The sequence below is a fragment of the Cricetulus griseus genome, chromosome 3 (genome assembly GCF_003668045.3).
Source record: "Cricetulus griseus strain 17A/GY chromosome 3, alternate assembly CriGri-PICRH-1.0, whole genome shotgun sequence".
NCBI lineage: Eukaryota > Metazoa > Chordata > Mammalia > Rodentia > Cricetidae > Cricetulus > Cricetulus griseus.
The window spans coordinates 69,727,111-69,746,862 of NC_048596.1; the positions used below are offsets into that span (position 1 = coordinate 69,727,111).

The 19,752-nt window shown below is 44.4% G+C and overlaps 1 protein-coding gene across 1 annotated transcript in view; it reads right to left on the bottom strand.

The window, feature by feature from the left end:
* The window catches only part of Dmbt1 (deleted in malignant brain tumors 1), a 44,471-nt gene that overhangs the window by 12,138 nt on the left and 12,581 nt on the right, over positions 1 to 19,752 (bottom strand). The window contains 9 exon segments of the mRNA XM_035441610.1: positions 964 to 993; positions 2,098 to 2,303; positions 3,715 to 3,865; positions 6,808 to 6,837; positions 7,740 to 8,098; positions 12,080 to 12,113; positions 13,120 to 13,476; positions 15,809 to 15,868; positions 18,509 to 18,832. Coding sequence (XP_035297501.1) covers positions 964 to 993; positions 2,098 to 2,303; positions 3,715 to 3,865; positions 6,808 to 6,837; positions 7,740 to 8,098; positions 12,080 to 12,113; positions 13,120 to 13,476; positions 15,809 to 15,868; positions 18,509 to 18,832 — 1,551 coding nt within the window.

The window sequence follows — 19,752 nt, forward strand, 5'->3', positions numbered from 1 at the left end:
CATAACCATATGACAGGAACAAACTCTACTGTCACCATGTCACATGGCCCTTGCAACACATAATGCTTTCTAACAACTGTCATAGAAAATGACCTCCATAGCAAATGATTCAACAGGGAAGTGAAGTTTAGCAAAATGGGATAAGTGGGGCAAATTTTATGTCACTGATACAGAAAGAGGGTGGCACTGGATCAACAGAAAACACTGTCCTTTGTTCTCAATTCAGTTCTTTCTCTTTGTCATTATGAGCTGTGTTTCACCACAGAATTCAAGCATATCCCAGAATTCCTGTCTCTTTCCAAACTATTGGTTGAGTGCTGCAAGCCATGCTTACCATAGTAAGCCGTTGTTGTTTCCACCAATATGGAGAGGAAAACAAAACTGGATTAGAAAGAAGACCTGTGCATCAAAGATGGGTCAACTTTGCTGGGAAGAGAATGCACAGAGAAACACTGAAGCAGAGAAAAAGGAAGTCCTTCCCTTGAGAGCCTGTGGTGACAAGAGACATGCTCTCCAGTGTTCAGGCTATTGAGGGTGAGATGGACCAGAACCTAGCCCAATGATAACATTTTCATAAATAACAAACAATACTTGGTAAAAGAATAATGCCATCTATACCACAGAGTAATTTGATAAGAACAGTCTCTGCAGTCCCATGTCACTTGACACTTGCAAAGATAGTGCTCTCTAGAGAAATACCATAGGAAATGGTCTCTATAGAAAATGGTTTCTCCAGGATAGTGAAGCTTAGAAAAATAGATTAAGTGTTGCAACTTTGTTATGCCATAAGAGAGCAGAGGGTAACTTTGGATCTACAGAAATCACAACTCTAGTTTATAAAGAAGTCTGAAGGATCAGGTGCCCACAGAATTCTGAAGGGTCCCACCCATTCTCCAGCAGTTTCTGTGGCTGTGAGCAGAATAGGGACAGGGGAAACAAGCATTGAAGGAGATCTGGACTCACCTGGAGTGACTGGGAATGGCGGTGGAACAGCTGTGAGAAAAAGAAGCCATGTCAGTGTCCTTGAACAGAAGGTGCCTAGCCTGGCCCTGGGTTCATGACACTGAGCAGACCAGACACTGGGTTGTACTCATCTGCTGCCTCAGAGTAGAGATGGCTATAGTAGAGACGACCAGGAAGATGCTACCCAGGGGGTCCTAAGAGCCCACTCTGCTCCCACTTCAAGGTAAGAACTGCTCTGGGTGTATTGACATGATGGGTCCTGTGATTTCTATCTGTCCAGTGACTTAGGGGTAACTAGCCAGGTCCAGGTCTTACACTGGATCACTCAGGCTTGACAGGACAGTCCCACCCACACTGGACTTGAGGCACAGACATGGAGGATTTATAGACATGAATACAGAAATTACCCCAGTACCTGAAAGAACTGGACACAGACACACACCTTCTGAAAACCCAGTGAGGGAACCTGAACTAAGGATTCTCTGGTGGGGATACAGAGACAAGACTTTAAACAAGCAAAGTGTTTTGTCAAATGAACATTATGCCGTGAAGTAAAGTAACTCCAAGGTCAAAGACTAGCAGCCACCTGAAGTAGGGAATTAAGCTAAGGACAAAGTCAGTGTCTCTGCCCCTCACTACATAAGCAACCTTGGATATCATATGCCACAGCCTTAATCATCAGACTCACAGATCTACAAACTGTCTATGATTCAGGGCTCATGACCTCTGATAGGATGTTCTGTCCATCTTCATATGTCCTAATCTGTCCTTCAGACAGGACATGGACAGTACCCCACACTTGGGAAGACTCACAAAGTTTCACACCTGGTGTCAACCTACTCCTGAAACTGAGAACAGGCCATCTGTTGAAGAATCATCTTAGACCTTTTCATTTTCTGATGATGACTCTGAAGCCAGAGTACCTCCCATCAGACAGTGAGACAGACCTCAACCATCTTCCAGCAGCAAAAGCCCAAGATTCACTGGACACAGTATCTCTCCATAGGAGACAAGCATGGTACCCAGTGAGGCCATGCTATTCTTTATGTCACAAACCCACGAAAGTTTTGGTTCAGAGGCTCCTAGTGACACCCACAAACACAAATGGACATTCATTATCACAAGGGAACTTACTGGTGTGAGTGAAATAGGTAGCTTGGTAGTAAGCCAGGAACCCTCTCCTGGTGACACTGCCATCGGTGATGAAGACTACAGACATGAATTTCCCTGTCGAGGTGAAAGTTCCATTGACTCCATCACAAACCCGAGCAATGAGAGAAGAACTGTATGCAGGGCCATCATAAAGCAGGATGTAGTCATAGCTGCAGCCTCCTTCAAGCCTGAGTAGACAGAATCAATAGCATCTCTGTGTCTGGAATTTGATGTGGGGCTCACACCACAGGGATCAATGTCCTGATCACACTGACAAGACACATTGTCTGAAAGGGTAGATGGCTTCCTGGAATCCTAGGGGAATATGTCCATCTTCCCAAGACTCTCATGCTTGCTCTCCAAGATATGATGACTTTAGGATTACAGATGTGTAATCTATAATAACTCTCTATGACACCTTTATACTAACAGAGGAAGGTCACCAGAGAAAAGTCTAATCTATTGCTTCAAAGACCCCCCACTCATTTTCTGCATATAAACAAATAACTTTGAATTAAAAAACAAGTAAAGGGGAGATAAACCAGAGTCAGGAGCTAGGGAAATGGTTCACTCATTAAATTCCCTGGTTTTTCTCCTAGAAGAATAAGGTTTGATTCCCAGCATATACAAAGAAGATCAGAACCAACAGTCATTCCATAACCAGTGGATTAAACACCATCTTCTGACCTCTGTGGCCACCAGGCAGGCATTCGAATCACAGACATAGATACAGACAAACACTCACACACATAAAATAAACAATCCTTGCAAACATAAGTCAAGTCACTGCACCTCCCTAGCCATTGGGTTTCTCATCTATAATAATGAGCACTGATTGCTGTCCACTGAAAAGGCCTGTGGTAAAGCCATGATGACACAGTGTGTATTACACAGAAGTATTCATAAAGTGTCACTGCATGTGGGTTCCTATCAATGAGGTGCTGAAGAGAACCGGACTGACCAGCCTTTGTGCCCACAACCTGATGAGCTTCAGGAGCAGTGTTTGCATTGTCCTACAAGGACACTGATACTAAAGCATATGTGAAACTGGAGCAGGGACTTCGAAGCTACCACAGACAGTCACCAGAGAGGACCTGGGACACAGCTCAGTCCAATGCTGGCACCCTCCACAAGTCAGGGGATTGCACTTGAAACTGGCTCCTAGTGCCTGTTGGAATGAGAGAGAGCTGTGGGGACAGCTTTGCACTGAATAGGCCCTTTATTGGCAGCACTATCCCATTGAACCCCCAAGGATGTCAGTACCCAAGCCCCAAACGGGCCCTCCCAATGACTAACAGTTCCATATGTTTCCACATTCTCTGATGACTTCCCGTTCAACAAGAGGAGAAAAGCAGGTGTCCTAGTCCCTTCTTCTGACTGAGGCTTAGGAGAGTGGCATCTCATCGCCATGCAGAAAATTCAGGATACCCTGGGATTTAGCCAGAGTATTTTTAACTTGCCACCATCCCACCCTCCGTGGGCTACTCTCATGACAAGTCAAAAGGGAACCCCTCTTTTAAAAGTCACATTGACTATTGCCCCCTAAATTTCCAAGCACCCCACATTCTCTCTCCTCATCTGCTGTCATCCCACACTTACTGCACATCTCTGAAGTTCAAGGTCACACGGTTGTTGGTTGGGACCACAATGTTCCACTCACATCTGGCATTGTTAGGATAATTCCCAGGGTAGAAGGGACTGGAAAAGTTCCCATAGTACCCTGTCAGGTAACTTCCACAGGTGTAGTTTACTGGAAGGAAAGGGAATAGAAATGCTGATGGACCCCAGTACACACCTCAGAGCTGCCTGGCAGGAAGAGAAATGTTTGACACAATATCCAAGGGAGGAACCCAGCAAGAGGTAACCTAGCTCTGACCATGGAGGACACCCTCCCAGGTGGTTTTTCTTGTAGAGGTAGGTGCAGGTTGGGTATTGGATGGGTGACAGGAATGGCCATCTTACTGAAGTCCATCAAAACCAGTGAGGTGTCCCCTATACTTATGACTCCCTGCTGCCAGATGATGGTGGTTCTGAGAGCCCTTGGACTGGTGGTGCAGTATTTCTGCACCATGGACATAAAATTTCATCGAGCTATCAGCTATCTTAGGGTTTATTTCATATGCCTGTGTGTTTGCTGGTGTGGGCTTCAGTCTCTCTGCAGAACAGAGACAATCTGGAAGAAGCACTCTGAACTCTACACCTATTTCTATCTGTTCCAGGGCCCTTGTCTTCCTGCAAAGCTATCATTTTCTGGAATAGAAGGTGTGCACCAGTGGGAACATATTAAAAACCTGGAATCCTGCTCATGATTCCAACCCCATGAGTCCATCCCCAAGTCCCATTAGGGCTCTTATTAAGTCTATCCATTGATTCTAGGATGGGTTAAATAGGAGATGAATTTTGGGGACAACATGAATCATTGGGGGTGTACAAAGATATGCCCTCTTCCTAATTCCTTTCTTTACCCTTGTCTTCCTGAGCTGTGCTCCACCCAAGATTTACATAGATTCTAGAATTTCTGTCTTTCTCTAACCTCTTGTTTGAAATGTTTAAAACTATGCTTTGATCTCACTCCACACTTACCAGGGGAAGGAGATGTGTCAAACCAATCTGGAGAGAAAATAAAGCTGGATTAGAAAGTAGGCCTGTGCACAAAGTTTGTTCAAGTGGAAATCATTGGACACAGAAGCACTGTGGCTGAACAAAAAAGAATCCTTCCCTTGAGAGCATTGCTGGCCCTGACCATGCTCATGTATGTCCATCATAGTGACCAGGAGCTGGCTCAGGGTCCAGGTCAACTATATTTTATTCCCTAATGACATTTACTTGGTAAAAACATCATGCCATCTTTGCCATAAGGATATGACAAGAACAAAAAACTCTGCTGTCACCAAGTCACATGACTCTTGCAAGACATAATACTTTCTAGACAAATATCATAGAAAATGACCTTCATAGCAAATGATTCACCAGGGAAGTGAAGTTTCGAAAAATGGATGACGTGGGGCAAATTTTATGTCACTGAGACAGGCAGAAGATGGCATGCCTCAACACAAACTACTGTACTTTGTTCTCAGTTCCTTTCTTTCTCCTTGTCTTCCTGAGCTATCCTCCAATACAAAATTCAAGAAGATCCCAGAACTCCTGTCTTTCATCAAACTCTTGTTTGAAGTGCTTACAGATATGCTGTGCTCTCCCCCCAAGCTTACCATAGTAAGGAGTAGTAGTTTGGGGCCAATCTGGAGAAGAAAACAAAACTGGATTAGAAGGAAGACATGTGCAACAAAGTTGGGCCAAGACACCATTGCTGGGAAGAGTAGAAGACTGGACAGCTAAGAAAAAGAGAGTTCTTTCCTTGAGAGCATGTGGTAGCCTTGGACATACTCTTGTCGACCATCACTGCAACAATGAATTAGCCCAGGGCACCAAGGCCACTGTAACTTTGTCCTGAATGACAGTTGCTTAGTAAAAGAATCATGCCATCTATTCCTTAGGATCATGACAGTAATGGTCTCTCCTGTTCTATGTCACATGGCTCTTACATGAGATACAGCTTTTTAGACGAATAGCATGGTAAAGGGTCTCTGTAGCTAATGATTTCACCAGGAGAGTGAAGTGTAGCAAAATCCAGTGAGTGCTGCCACTCCTTTATCCCACTGAGACAAGCTATGGTGATATTTGGGTCAACAGAAACTGCCTCTTTATGGAGAATGCTGAAGGTTTGGGGGCTGAAAGACTCCTAAGAGTCCCACCATTCTGCCGCTGCTGATTGTGGCTGTGAACAGATTAAGCATTCCTTACCAATAACAGATCATCAACTCAGCCATGTGTGAAACTCCTATCTATACTGCCAAACAGAAAGGATCAAGAGTCAGACAGGAAACTCCTTCACCTTTATCCCTTTATGAGCAAGCATAGCAAAGTTTTATCCAGAAACATGTGGGAAGTCTGACAACTGTAAGAAGACATGTTACCTGTTGTAATATCTTGGGTAGGAGTAGACCATGTGTCTGAAATTGACAACAAAAAGAAAAGTTAAACTTATATTGGGAGGCAAATGACACCAAAAGCTATCCTCCACCCATGCAGAATCCATTCAAGAGTTGCACTTATGATTTATGAACCAGGATCAACCCAGATTCTCATCCAAGGAACAGGTGCTTGCAGAACATCAGACTGTTCCTCCATGGACAGGTACATGTGACACCATGGCCCAGACTTAGATAAAGAGTGGGAAAGAGTCAAGTGGCCAAAGGCAACAGAGTGTAGTTTATATAAGAATTGTTCTTCATGGCCAGTAGAAACACAAAACGTTTCTTAACCCATAGCATCTTCATCATTTTGGTAGGGAGTAGGGAGGTGACCACAAAGCAGATAGGAGATACGGTTTTATAAAAACAGGAGAGAGTGACTTAGACAATGCGGACACCTCTACAGAAGGCCAGAGATCACCACATAGATTTGTAGATAAATCTTGAATGCTGAAAGGCCAGAGTTCATCGCATGAATGAATTTTTACTTCAGTTACAAATGTTTGAGCCAGGAATCTCTCAAATACTTTGTGCAAACTTGGGTTTGGGACAAGAAAGTGCCAAGAAAATACTAAATACTAACATGCCAGGAAAAAAGAATGTGCCCCCAAAATGGGATTCCCAAGAATAGGAATCTTCCAGATTGAGATGTTGAACTTACCGGGATTGGGTGTGCTTTGGTATTGGGCATCTGTAAGAAAGAAGGAATTCAGTGTAACCTGAATCCTGGATACAAGTCATAGCACCCAACCCAGAACCCCACAGGCAAGATCTGGATCTTGGTGCCTAGAACTCAATATCTGGAAAAAAAGTAATGGTTACCCTGAAACAGGCAACAAAATGATTTTCAATTCCATGTACATAATCAACCAGTCTCAGTGATGAGCTGTTAAAGACCCACTGATCTACCCTCAGGTTAGGAAATGCTATTGGAAAAGTATGGTACCTTGCTTGTGTTCCAAAATGTACTCTTCATGGCAGGCTCATATATATATATCAACCCAGCCATAACTATACCACACTCACTCACTCACTCTTTCCTACTTCCAGTGATAGTAAATGAGTCATTGACTTTAGATTAGATACTGGGCTGACCTAAAATGACTAGAGCTAACCAGAAATGTCTATGACATGAAGGAGAGTGGAAAGCTGCACCAAGCCTGTCCTCCAAAGGTTTTACCTATGGGAAGGGTGTCAGGGACAAAAGGGATTTCAGTAAAGAGGATATTCCTCACCTACAATGATAGCTTATTATTTTTACCCTTGGTTTGCTAGATGCTAAATCTTGAAAACAATATCCATGTACTTCCAAACAATACAGTACTATTTGAAGGAGACAATGGGTAATGATACTGGTATTTCTTCAAATTAGGATCCTAACTTAGGAACTCCAGGGTCACCCAACCAAGGAAAATCTAGAGCTTTCAAATAGCTGTGCAAACTATGGACAGGGCTGTGAGTGAGAAAAACCAAACAATGCAGAATGAGTCCCTGTATAATTGGAGGAGCCTAAATGATGCTCTGTAGACAGGAAGAAGTGGTCTAACAAAACCCCATTGTTGGAAGCAAAATCTAGTAGTCTCTGGGTCATACCTGAGCAGACGACTCCAGCATCCTCATGGTGTCCACAGTTATGGGAGAGCCAGCCTGCATGGGAGCAGCTCCACAGATTGTACTCATGTCCTCTGCAAGCCACATTATCCAGGACAATGGGCCCTGAGCCCTGTCCAAACATGGCATTTGTTGGGGCAGACATGGCCCAGCCACAGCCCAGCTGCCTACAAACCACATTGGCATCATTGATGTCCCAGCTATCGTCACACACGGTGCCCCAGGAACCCTGGTAGAGGATCTCCACACGACCCTGACACCTGTCTCCTCCATTCACCAGCCTCAGAGCCAAACCAGGATCTGACCCTGAAAGACAAAGTGGATTAAACTATGTAGGTCCTGTGTGAATAATGGAGTTTGTGCATTCATGGGCAGCCCTTTCATTGGGTTTAACGATATATGTACTGTAAACGCCCGTTGCTTCTTGGGCACCCTGTCTTGAAAAGACATTTACCCCCTGTCACTTTGCCTTCGAATCCTCATTGGAATGCTCACTACTTCTGTTCTAGACATCAAAGGTGAGTTTGTCACCAGGAAGGACAGGTTTCCACAAAGAGTGTCGACATGGTTTGAATCTGCCCAGGATGGTGGCCAAGTACCCTCTCCATCTTGTACCTAAGGCCTTGGAGTGCCATGCACTCTTCTAGTAGACAACATACACTGAAAAATCCAGGTGTTTCCAGGAGGGAGAGTAAACAGAGCCCTCCAACTCCTGACACACAGACTGCACAGGGCACATCCAGACCCACCCAAACCCACACTTGCCATCAGAAAAGGACAAGGTAGAGGAGTTGGTTCTGTGACAGACCAAAGGGACAGAATGATGAACTCCCTGGTAGGAGGGAAGTTCATGGGTCCCAGCAAAGGCTGTCACCAGCTGCTTACCCAGACAAAGTGGAGAGTTTATATCAGAACTGAATTTGAAGGTCCAACAGAAAAATAGTGAGCATGAGTAGAAGCTACTGTTCACCCCACTGAGCTGAGTCAGGTGACTGCCTCCATGAGCTCACTTTCTGTGTACAGTAACAGCACACTGGAGATCCCCAGGCTTTATCACTGCTGCTCACCAAGACCACTGATGTGAATTTATCATTGAAGTCAAGGTTCAATTACCCAACAGTTTAAACAAGACAAAGGTCTGCATGGGTTTTGCACTGGGCTAAGCCTCTTGCTCTCTAGGCAGGGCACCCCTTTGAAGGGACTCTGAATGGGATCCCATAATATATCATCACTCTCTGTTTGCTACGGAAATCTCTCTGGCAGCTTTTCTTATCTTGATTGTCTAACCTCAAAGTTCCTTCTGACACAATACTACATCTAGAGATCATGGAATTTGAAACCAATCCCACCCCATGACTGACTCCTCCACACACAAAGAAATGGGCAGTGACAAGGATTGCAGTGGAAGACAGTCCCGTGGATCAGGAGACAATACCACCCAGCCCCTGAAGTGTCCCAAGAAGTCAACACCATGAATGACACTGGAATTGAAACTGACACAGAAAGGTTTAGAGAGTTTTGTTACCTATTGGTATATATGTGGTCGGCTCTGGAGTGGTAGTAGGCTCTGGAGTGGTAGTAGGCTCTGGAGTGCTTGCCTCTGCAGTCCATATATAGATGAGAGAGGAAAATAAAAAATACAAAGTTAATTCTCTGTTGATAAAAAACCAGGACATGCAAGTACAGTTAAATCTGCTGATGGGATGTCATTCAGGGACTGTACTGGGTAATGCTATGTGACTTGACATGCATAAGAAATCTCTATAGTCTTGAGTTCTGACATTCTGAAAGGCATTTTTGTAGAAAATGCTGTTAAGCTACAGACGCTAACACTAATGCCTACATTTGACTTGTACTGAATTCGGAGAAATCAATACAAAAGTGTTTCCCATACTTACAAAACTAATTCATTGTTCTTATCTAACTGTGTTGGCTGATATACCCAGTATTATATTCACTAGCAGAGGGTAGGAACACCTGTTTGCCTTGGTTTTGTACATGAATATTTTTTTAAATTCAGTATCTCTGTATGTGCCCTAGGCTACACTGAAACTCAAGATCCTCCTAACTCAGCCTCCTGAGTGCTAGAATTGGGGACGTGTAACCACACCTAGATCAAACTGTTTTATACTGTAGTGGAAATGCTTCTAATATGCCCCCTTTAAATAAGATACAAACCTCAAACATACATGTGTAAATGGTTCAAAATGTGTCATGGCTCTTGCTCAGGTCACCTTCAAAAGGTGACCTGGTTCTGCAGCTACTATTGAAGATATCTGGGGATGACTCACTGCTACCAAATTCCCAGCTTCTATCTAAGTAGTCTGGGTATGGAGGAAGTTAACCTCTCCCCACATGGTAGGTCCTGATACCAACAGCTCTAGTAAAGTGCTCTCCTGCAGGACTGTGTCAAAGCCTTATCCAATCTTCTCTTGCCTTTGATCTGACTGATACACTTGCATCATAGTACCTATCAAGCCTTGAGGAGTTTCTGCCACCTAAGAGTGTCCTGGAAGTGCACCAACACAGAGGAGAAAATGAATTTTCCTTGTATAATTGTTACAAATAACAAATGGCAGAATATGGCTAAGTCAGAATAAAGCCAGTCTCATCCTTGGGATATCCCACGGGCTTAAGGAAGAAAACAGCCTGACAAATGGGCCATTTGGAGTTCCAAGAAATTCTGGGCTGGCCAGAGACCTAGGTGTGGAGATTTTACTTGCTCAAGACCTAGGATCAACAAAAAGCATGGAGAAAAGGAGGCGATTTCCCTCCTGAAATCTACAGAGCCTAAACTATTCTGGCTAAGCAGACTTTAGCTTCCTCTCCAGGAACCAAAGCCACAGTCTGCTCCCTAATCTGGCCAAAGTGCAGTGTGAAGCATGGGAACCTCGGGGCTCTGAGAATGATCAACAAACTCCGAGAAACAAGACCTCCTTGGACCCCTTGCAGATACCTCTTCAGGACAATCGCCACCGACAACTCAGAGACATAATCAAAGGCATATGTGCCCATGCAGTGCCCAGGGCCACTGTAACTTTGTCCTTAATGGCAGTTGCTTGGTAAAAGAATCATGTCATATATTCCTTAGGATCATGACAGGAATAGTCTATGCTGTTCCATGTCTCATGGCTCTTCCATGAGATACAGCTTTCTACATGAATAGCATAGTAAAGGATCTCTGTATTGTTGATTTCACCTGCAGAGGGAAGTGCAGCAAAATCTACTAAGGGCTGCCACTCCTTCATCCTACTGAGACAAGCTAGGGTGTCATTTGGCTCAACAGAAGCTGCCTCTTTACTTTATGGAGAACGATGAAGGTTTGAGGACTGACAGAATACAGAACAGTCCCACCATTCTGTCACTGATGGTTGGGGCTGTGAGCAGACTGAGCATCCCTTACCAAGAACAGATCATCAGCTCAGCCATGTGTAAAACTCCTTTCTATACTGCCAAACCATAAGGATCATGGGTCAGACAGGAAACTCCTGAACCTTCATCCTTTTATTAGCTTTACATGGTTTCATCTGGAGACATGGGGAGCCTGAAGACACATTACCAGTTGGAATATCTGGGGTAATAGTAGGCCATATGTCACAAATTGACAACAAAAAGAAAAGTGAATGTTAGATTGGGAGGCAAATGACACCAAAAGCTATCCTCCACCCAGGCAAAACCCATTCAAGGGTTGCACTCGTGACTTAAGAACCAGAGTCCAACGCAGACTCTCATCCAAGGAATGTATCCTTGCAGGACATCAGACTGTTCCTCCACATCTCTCAGCCCAAGATATTGTTTCTCTAAGAAGCTGTGTGTACATTTGGGGACCCTGGTATTCTACAGGTACATGTGACACCACAGACCCGTCTTGGACAAGGAGTGGGGAAAAAGCCAAATGGCCAAACAAAACATAGAAGAATGATTTTCCTGGCCAGTAGAATCACAAAACATTTCTTAACCCATAGCATCTTCCTCACTTTGTTAGGGAGTAGAGAGATGACCATGTGTAGCATATACAAGACAGGGTTTTATAGGAACAGGAGAGAGTGGCTTAGAAAACGCTGACACCTCTACAGAAGGCCAGAGAATCCCCACACAGATTTGCAGATAGGTCTTTAATAGGAAAGGGCCAGAGTTCATCCTATGAATGAATTTTTATTTTAGTTAAAAACGTTTGAGCTGGGACTTAATCAAATACTTTGTGCAAACTTGGCTTGGGGACAAGAAATCGCCTTCTGAATATTAGAGTGCCAATAAAAGAGAATATGCCCCCAAAATGAGATTCCAAAGAATATGCATCTACCAGATCAAGATGCTGAGATTTATTGGGCTTAGGTGTGGACCAGATTAGGGCCTCTGTAAGAAAGAAGGGAGTTAGACACTGAGAAGAGGACCTCACCTGCAGTGACAAGTGGGATAGAGACCATGTTTTTACAGAAAGAGCTCATGTTCTGCACATCCTCAAGGTAACCAAGATCCTAGACACATTCATAGAGCCCAACTTGGAATCCCAAAATCAAGGTCTTGATCTCAGTGCCTAGAACTCATTATCTGGAATAAGAAAATAATGCCTACCCATGAAACAGGCAACAAAATTATTTTCATTTCCATATAGGTAATTAACCAAAAGCCAGTCTCAGTGATGAGCTGTTGAAGACCCACTATCTATGGGTTAGGAGAATAATGTTGGAAAAGTGTGGTCAGCCTTGTTTGTGTTCCAACATGTATTCTTCATGGCTGACTCATTAAAACAATCTATGTTACCACCCTGCCATAATCTATACCTCACTCATTCTTTCCTATACCTGCCATTGATAGTAAATGAGTCATTGACTTTAGATTAGATACTGGGCTGACCTAAAATGACTAGAGCTAACCAGAAATGTCTGTGAGATGGAGTGTGGAAGGCTTCACCAATTTTGCCCTCCAAAGTTTCTACCTATGTGAAGGATGTTGGGGACCATGGGGATTTGAGTCAAGTGGATTTTCCAAGTAAAAGTTCCTCACCTACAATAAAGGCTTATTGTTTTTATCCTTGGTGTGCTGGATGCTAAATCTTGAAAAAAGTACCCATGTACTTCCAAACAATATAGTACTGCTTGAAGGAGGCAATGGGTAATAACACTGCTATATCTTCAAATTAGGATCCTAACTTAGGACCTCCAGGGTCACCCACCCAAGGAAAGTCTAGAGTTTTCAAATAGCTATGCAAACTATGGACAGGGCTGTGAGTGAGAAAAACCAAACAATGCAGAATGAGTCCCTGTATAATTGGAGCCTAAATGATGCTCTGTAGACAGGAAGAAGTGGTCTAACAAAACCCCATTGTTGGAAGCAAAATCTAGTAGTCTCTGGGTCATACCTGAGCAGACGACTCCAGCATCCTCATGGTGTCCACAGTTATGGGAGAGCCAGCCTGCATGGGAGCAGCTCCACAGATTGTACTCATGTCCTCTGCAAGCCACATTATCCAGGACAATGGGCCCTGAGCCCTGTCCAAACATGGCATTTGTTGGGGCAGACATGGCCCAGCCACAGCCCAGCTGCCTACAAACCACATTGGCATCATTGATGTCCCAGCTATCGTCACACACGGTGCCCCAGGAACCCTGGTAAAGGATCTCCACACGACCCTGACACCTGTCTCCTCCATTCACCAGCCTCAGAGCCAAACCAGGATCTGACCCTGAAAGACAAAGTGGATTAAACTTTGTAGGTCCTGTGTGAATAATGGAGCTTGTGCATTCATGGGCAGCTCTTTCATTGGGTTTAACGATATATGTACTGTAAACGCCTCCCACCCTTGCTTCTTGGGCACCCTGTCTTGGAAAGACATTTACCCCCTGTCACTTTGCCTTTGAATCCTCATTGGAAATCTCACTACTTATGTTCTAGACATCAAAGGTGAGTTTGTCACCAGGAAGGACAGGTTTCCACAGAGAGTGTCGACATGGTTTGCATCTGCCCAGGATGGTGGCCAAGTCCCCTCTGCATCTTGTAACTAAGGCCTTTGAGTGCCATGCACTCTTCTAGATGACAACATACACTGCACAATCCAGGTGTTTCCAGGAGGGAAAGTAAACAGAGCCCTCCAACTCCTGACACACAGACTGCACAGGGCACATCCAGACCCACCCTGACCCACACTTCAGACCCATCAGAAAAGGACAAGGTAGAGGAGGTGGTTCTGTGACAGACCAAAGGGACAGAATGATGAACTCCCTGGTAGGAGGGAAGTTCATGGGTCCCGGCAAAGGCTGTCACCAGCTGCTTACCCAGACAAAGTGGAGAGTTTATATCAGAACTGAATTTGAAGGTCCAACAGAAAAATAGTGAGCATGAGTAGAAGCTACTGTTCACCCCACTGAGCTGGGTCAGGCGACTGCCTCCATGTGCTCACTTTCTGTGTACAGTAACAGCACACTGGAGATCCCCAGGCTTTATCACTGCTGCTCACCAAGACCACTGATGTGAATTTATCATTGAAGTCAAGGTTCAATTACCCAACAGTTTAAACAAGACAAAGGTCTGCATGGGTTTTGCACTGGGCTAAGCCTCTTGCTCTCTAGGCAGGGCACCCCTTTGAAGGGACTCTGAATGGGATCCCATAATATATCATCACTCTCTGTTTGCTACGGAAATCTCTCTGGCAGCTTTTCTTATCTTGATTGTCTAACCTCAAAGTTCCTTCTGACACAATACTACATCTAGAGATCATGGAATTTGAAACCAATCCCACCCCATGACTGACTCCTCCACACACAAAGAAATGGGCAGTGACAAGGATTGCAGTGGAAGACAGTCCCGTGGATCAGGAGACAATACCACCCAGCCCCTGAAGTGTCCCAAGAAGTCAACACCATGAATGACACTGGAATTGAAACTGACACAGAAAGGTTTAGAGAGTTTTGTTACCTATTGGTATATATGTGGTCGGCTCTGGAGTGGTAGTAGGCTCTGGAGTGGTAGTAGGCTCTGGAGTGCTTGCCTCTGCAGTCCATATATAGATGAGAGAGGAAAATAAAAAATACAAAGTTAATTCTCTGTTGATAAAAAACCAGGACATGCAAGTACAGTTAAATCTGCTGATGGGATGTCATTCAGGGACTGTACTGGGTAATGCTATGTGACTTGACATGCATAAGAAATCTCTATAGTCTTGAGTTCTGCCATTCTGAAAGGCATTTTTGTAGAAAATGCTGTTAAGCTACAGACGCTAACACTAATGCTTACATTTGACTTGTACTGAATTCGGAGAAATCAATCCAAAAGTGTTTCCCATACTTACAAAACTAATTCATTGTTCTTATCTAACTGTGTTGGCTGATATACCCAGTATTATATTCACTAGCAGAGGGTAGGAACACCTGTTTGCCTTGGTTTTGTACGTGAATATTTTTTAAATTCAGTATCTCTGTATGTGCCCTAGGCTACACTGAAACTCAAGATCCTCCTAACTCAGCCTCCTGAGTGCTAGAATTGGGGACGTGTAACCACACCTAGATCAAACTGTTTTATACTGTAGTGGAAATGCTTCTAATATGCCCCCTTTAAATAAGATACAAACCTCAAACATACATGTGTAAATGGTTCAAAATGTGTCATGGCTCTTGCTCAGGTCACCTTCAAAAGGTGACCTGGTTCTGCAGCTACTATTGAAGATATCTGGGGATGACTCACTGCTACCAAATTCCCAGCTTCTATCTAAGTAGTCTGGGTATGGAGGAAGTTAACCTCTCCCCACATGGTAGGTCCTGATACCAACAGCTCTAGTAAAGTGCTCTCCTGCAGGACTGTGTCAAAGCCTTATCCAATCTTCTCTTGCCTTTGATCTGACTGATACACTTGCATCATAGTACCTATCAAGCCTTGAGGAGTTTCTGCCACCTAAGAGTGTCCTGGAAGTGCACCAACACAGAGGAGAAAATGAATTTTCCTTGTATAATTGTTACAAATAACAAATGGCAGAATATGGCTAAGTCAGAATAAAGCCAGTCTCATCCTTGGGATATCCCACGGGCTTAAGGAAGAAAACAGCCTGACAAATGGGCCATTTGGAGTTCCAAGAAATTCTGGGCTGGCCAGAGACCTAGGTGTGGAGATTTTACTTGCTCAAGACCTAGGATCAACAAAAAGCATGGAGAAAAGGAGGCGATTTCCCTCCTGAAATCTACAGAGCCTAAACTATTCTGGCTAAGCAGACTTTAGCTTCCTCTCCAGGAACCAAAGCCACAGTCTGCTCCCTAATCTGGCCAAAGTGCAGTGTGAAGCATGGGAACCTCGGGGCTCTGAGAATGATCAACAAACTCCGAGAAACAAGACCTCCTTGGACCCCTTGCAGATACCTCTTCAGGACAATCGCCACCGACAACTCAGAGACATAATCAAAGGCATATGTGCCCATGCAGTGCCCAGGGCCACTGTAACTTTGTCCTTAATGGCAGTTGCTTGGTAAAAGAATCATGTCATATATTCCTTAGGATCATGACAGGAATAGTCTATGCTGTTCCATGTCTCATGGCTCTTCCATGAGATACAGCTTTCTACATGAATAGCATAGTAAAGGATCTCTGTATTGTTGATTTCACCTGCAGAGGGAAGTGCAGCAAAATCTACTAAGGGCTGCCACTCCTTCATCCTACTGAGACAAGCTAGGGTGTCATTTGGCTCAACAGAAGCTGCCTCTTTACTTTATGGAGAACGATGAAGGTTTGAGGACTGACAGAATACAGAACAGTCCCACCATTCTGTCACTGATGGTTGGGGCTGTGAGCAGACTGAGCATCCCTTACCAAGAACAGATCATCAGCTCAGCCATGTGTAAAACTCCTTTCTATACTGCCAAACCATAAGGATCATGGGTCAGACAGGAAACTCCTGAACCTTCATCCTTTTATTAGCTTTACATGGTTTCATCTGGAGACATGGGGAGCCTGAAGACACATTACCAGTTGGAATATCTGGGGTAATAGTAGGCCATATGTCACAAATTGACAACAAAAAGAAAAGTGAATGTTAGATTGGGAGGCAAATGACACCAAAAGCTATCCTCCACCCAGGCAAAACCCATTCAAGGGTTGCACTCGTGACTTAAGAACCAGAGTCCAACGCAGACTCTCATCCAAGGAATGTATCCTTGCAGGACATCAGACTGTTCCTCCACATCTCTCAGCCCAAGATATTGTTTCTCTAAGAAGCTGTGTGTACATTTGGGGACCCTGGTATTCTACAGGTACATGTGACACCACAGACCCGTCTTGGACAAGGAGTGGGGAAAAAGCCAAATGGCCAAACAAAACATAGAAGAATGATTTTCCTGGCCAGTAGAATCACAAAACATTTCTTAACCCATAGCATCTTCCTCACTTTGTTAGGGAGTAGAGAGATGACCATGTGTAGCATATACAAGACAGGGTTTTATAGGAACAGGAGAGAGTGGCTTAGAAAACGCTGACACCTCTACAGAAGGCCAGAGAATCCCCACACAGATTTGCAGATAGGTCTTTAATAGGAAAGGGCCAGAGTTCATCCTATGAATGAATTTTTATTTTAGTTAAAAACGTTTGAGCTGGGACTTAATCAAATACTTTGTGCAAACTTGGCTTGGGGACAAGAAATCGCCTTCTGAATATTAGAGTGCCAATAAAAGAGAATATGCCCCCAAAATGAGATTCCAAAGAATATGCATCTACCAGATCAAGATGCTGAGATTTATTGGGCTTAGGTGTGGACCAGATTAGGGCCTCTGTAAGAAAGAAGGGAGTTAGACACTGAGAAGAGGACCTCACCTGCAGTGACAAGTGGGATAGAGACCATGTTTTTACAGAAAGAGCTCATGTTCTGCACATCCTCAAGGTAACCAAGATCCTAGACACATTCATAGAGCCCAACTTGGAATCCCAAAATCAAGGTCTTGATCTCAGTGCCTAGAACTCATTATCTGGAATAAGAAAATAATGCCTACCCATGAAACAGGCAACAAAATTATTTTCATTTCCATATAGGTAATTAACCAAAAGCCAGTCTCAGTGATGAGCTGTTGAAGACCCACTATCTATGGGTTAGGAGAATAATGTTGGAAAAGTGTGGTCAGCCTTGCTTGTGTTCCAACATGTATTCTTCATGGCTGACTCATTAAAACAATGTATGTTACCACCCTGCCATAATCTATACCTCACTCATTCTTTCCTATACCTGCCATTGATAGTAAATGAGTCATTGACTTTAGATTAGATACTGGGCTGACCTAAAATGACTAGAGCTAACCAGAAATGTCTGTGAGATGGAGTGTGGAAGGCTTCACCAATTTTGCCCTCCAAAGTTTCTACCTATGTGAAGGATGTTGGGGACCATGGGGATTTGAGTCAAGTGGATTTTCCAAGTAAAAGTTCCTCACCTACAATAAAGGCTTATTGTTTTTATCCTTGGTGTGCTGGATGCTAAATCTTGAAAAAAGTACCCATGTACTTCCAAACAATATAGTACTGCTTGAAGGAGGCAATGGGTAATAACACTGCTATATCTTCAAATTAGGATCCTAACTTAGGACCTCCAGGGTCACCCACCCAAGGAAAGTCTAGAGCTTTCAAATAGCTATGCAAACTATGGACAGGGCTGTGAGTGAGAAAAACCAAACAATGCAGAATGAGTCCCTGTATAATTGGAGCCTAAATGATGCTCTGTAGACAGGAAGAAGTGGTCTAACAAAACCCCATTGTTGGAAGCAAAATCTAGTAGTCTCTGGGTCATACCTGAGCAGACGACTCCAGCATCCTCATGGTGTCCACAGTTATGGGAGAGCCAGCCTGCGTGGGAGCAGCTCCACAGATTGTACTCATGTCCTCTGCAAGCCACATTATCCAGGACAATGGGCCCTGAGCCCTGTCCAAACATGGCATTTGTTGGGGCAGACATGGCCCAGCCACAGCCCAGCTGCCTACAAACCACATTGGCATCATTGATGTCCCAGCTATCGTCACACACGGTGCCCCAGGAACCCTGGTAAAGGATCTCCACACGACCCTGACACCTGTCTCCTCCATTCACCAGCCTCAGAGCCAAACCAGGATCTGACCCTGAAAGACAAAGTGGATTAAACTTTGTAGGTCCTGTGTGAATAATGGAGCTTGTGCATTCATGGGCAGCTCTTTCATTGGGTTTAACGATATATGTACTGTAAACGCCTCCCACCCTTGCTTCTTGGGCACCCTGTCTTGGAAAGACATTTACCCCCTGTCACTTTGCCTTTGAATCCTCATTGGAAATCTCACTACTTATGTTCTAGACATCAAAGGTGAGTTTGTCACCAGGAAGGACAGGTTTCCACAGAGAGTGTCGACATGGTTTGCATCTGCCCAGGATGGTGGCCAAGTCCCCTCTGCATCTTGTAACTAAGGCCTTTGAGTGCCATGCACTCTTCTAGATGACAACATACACTGCACAATCCAGGTGTTTCCAGGAGGGAAAGTAAACAGAGCCCTCCAACTCCTGACACACAGACTGCACAGGGCACATCCAGACCCACCCTGACCCACACTTCAGACCCATTAGAAAAGGACAAGGTAGAGGAGGTGGTTCTGTGACAGACCAAAGGGACAGAATGATGAACTCCCTGGTAGGAGGGAAGTTCATGGGTCCCGGCAAAGGCTGTCACCAGCTGCTTACCCAGACAAAGTGGAGAGTTTATATCAGAACTGAATTTGAAGGTCCAACAGAAAAATAGTGAGCATGAGTAGAAGCTACTGTTCACCCCACTGAGCTGGGTCAGGCGACTGCCTCCAGGAGCTCACTTTCTGTGTACAGTAACAGCACACTGGAGATCCCCAGGCTTTGTCACTACTGCTCACCAAGACCACTGATGTGAATTTATCACTGAAGTCAAGGTTCAATTACCCAACAGTTTAAACAAGACAAAGGTCTGCATGGGTTTTGCACTGGGCTAAGCCTCTTGCTCTCTAGGCAGGGCACCCCTTTGAAGGGACTCTGAATGGGATCC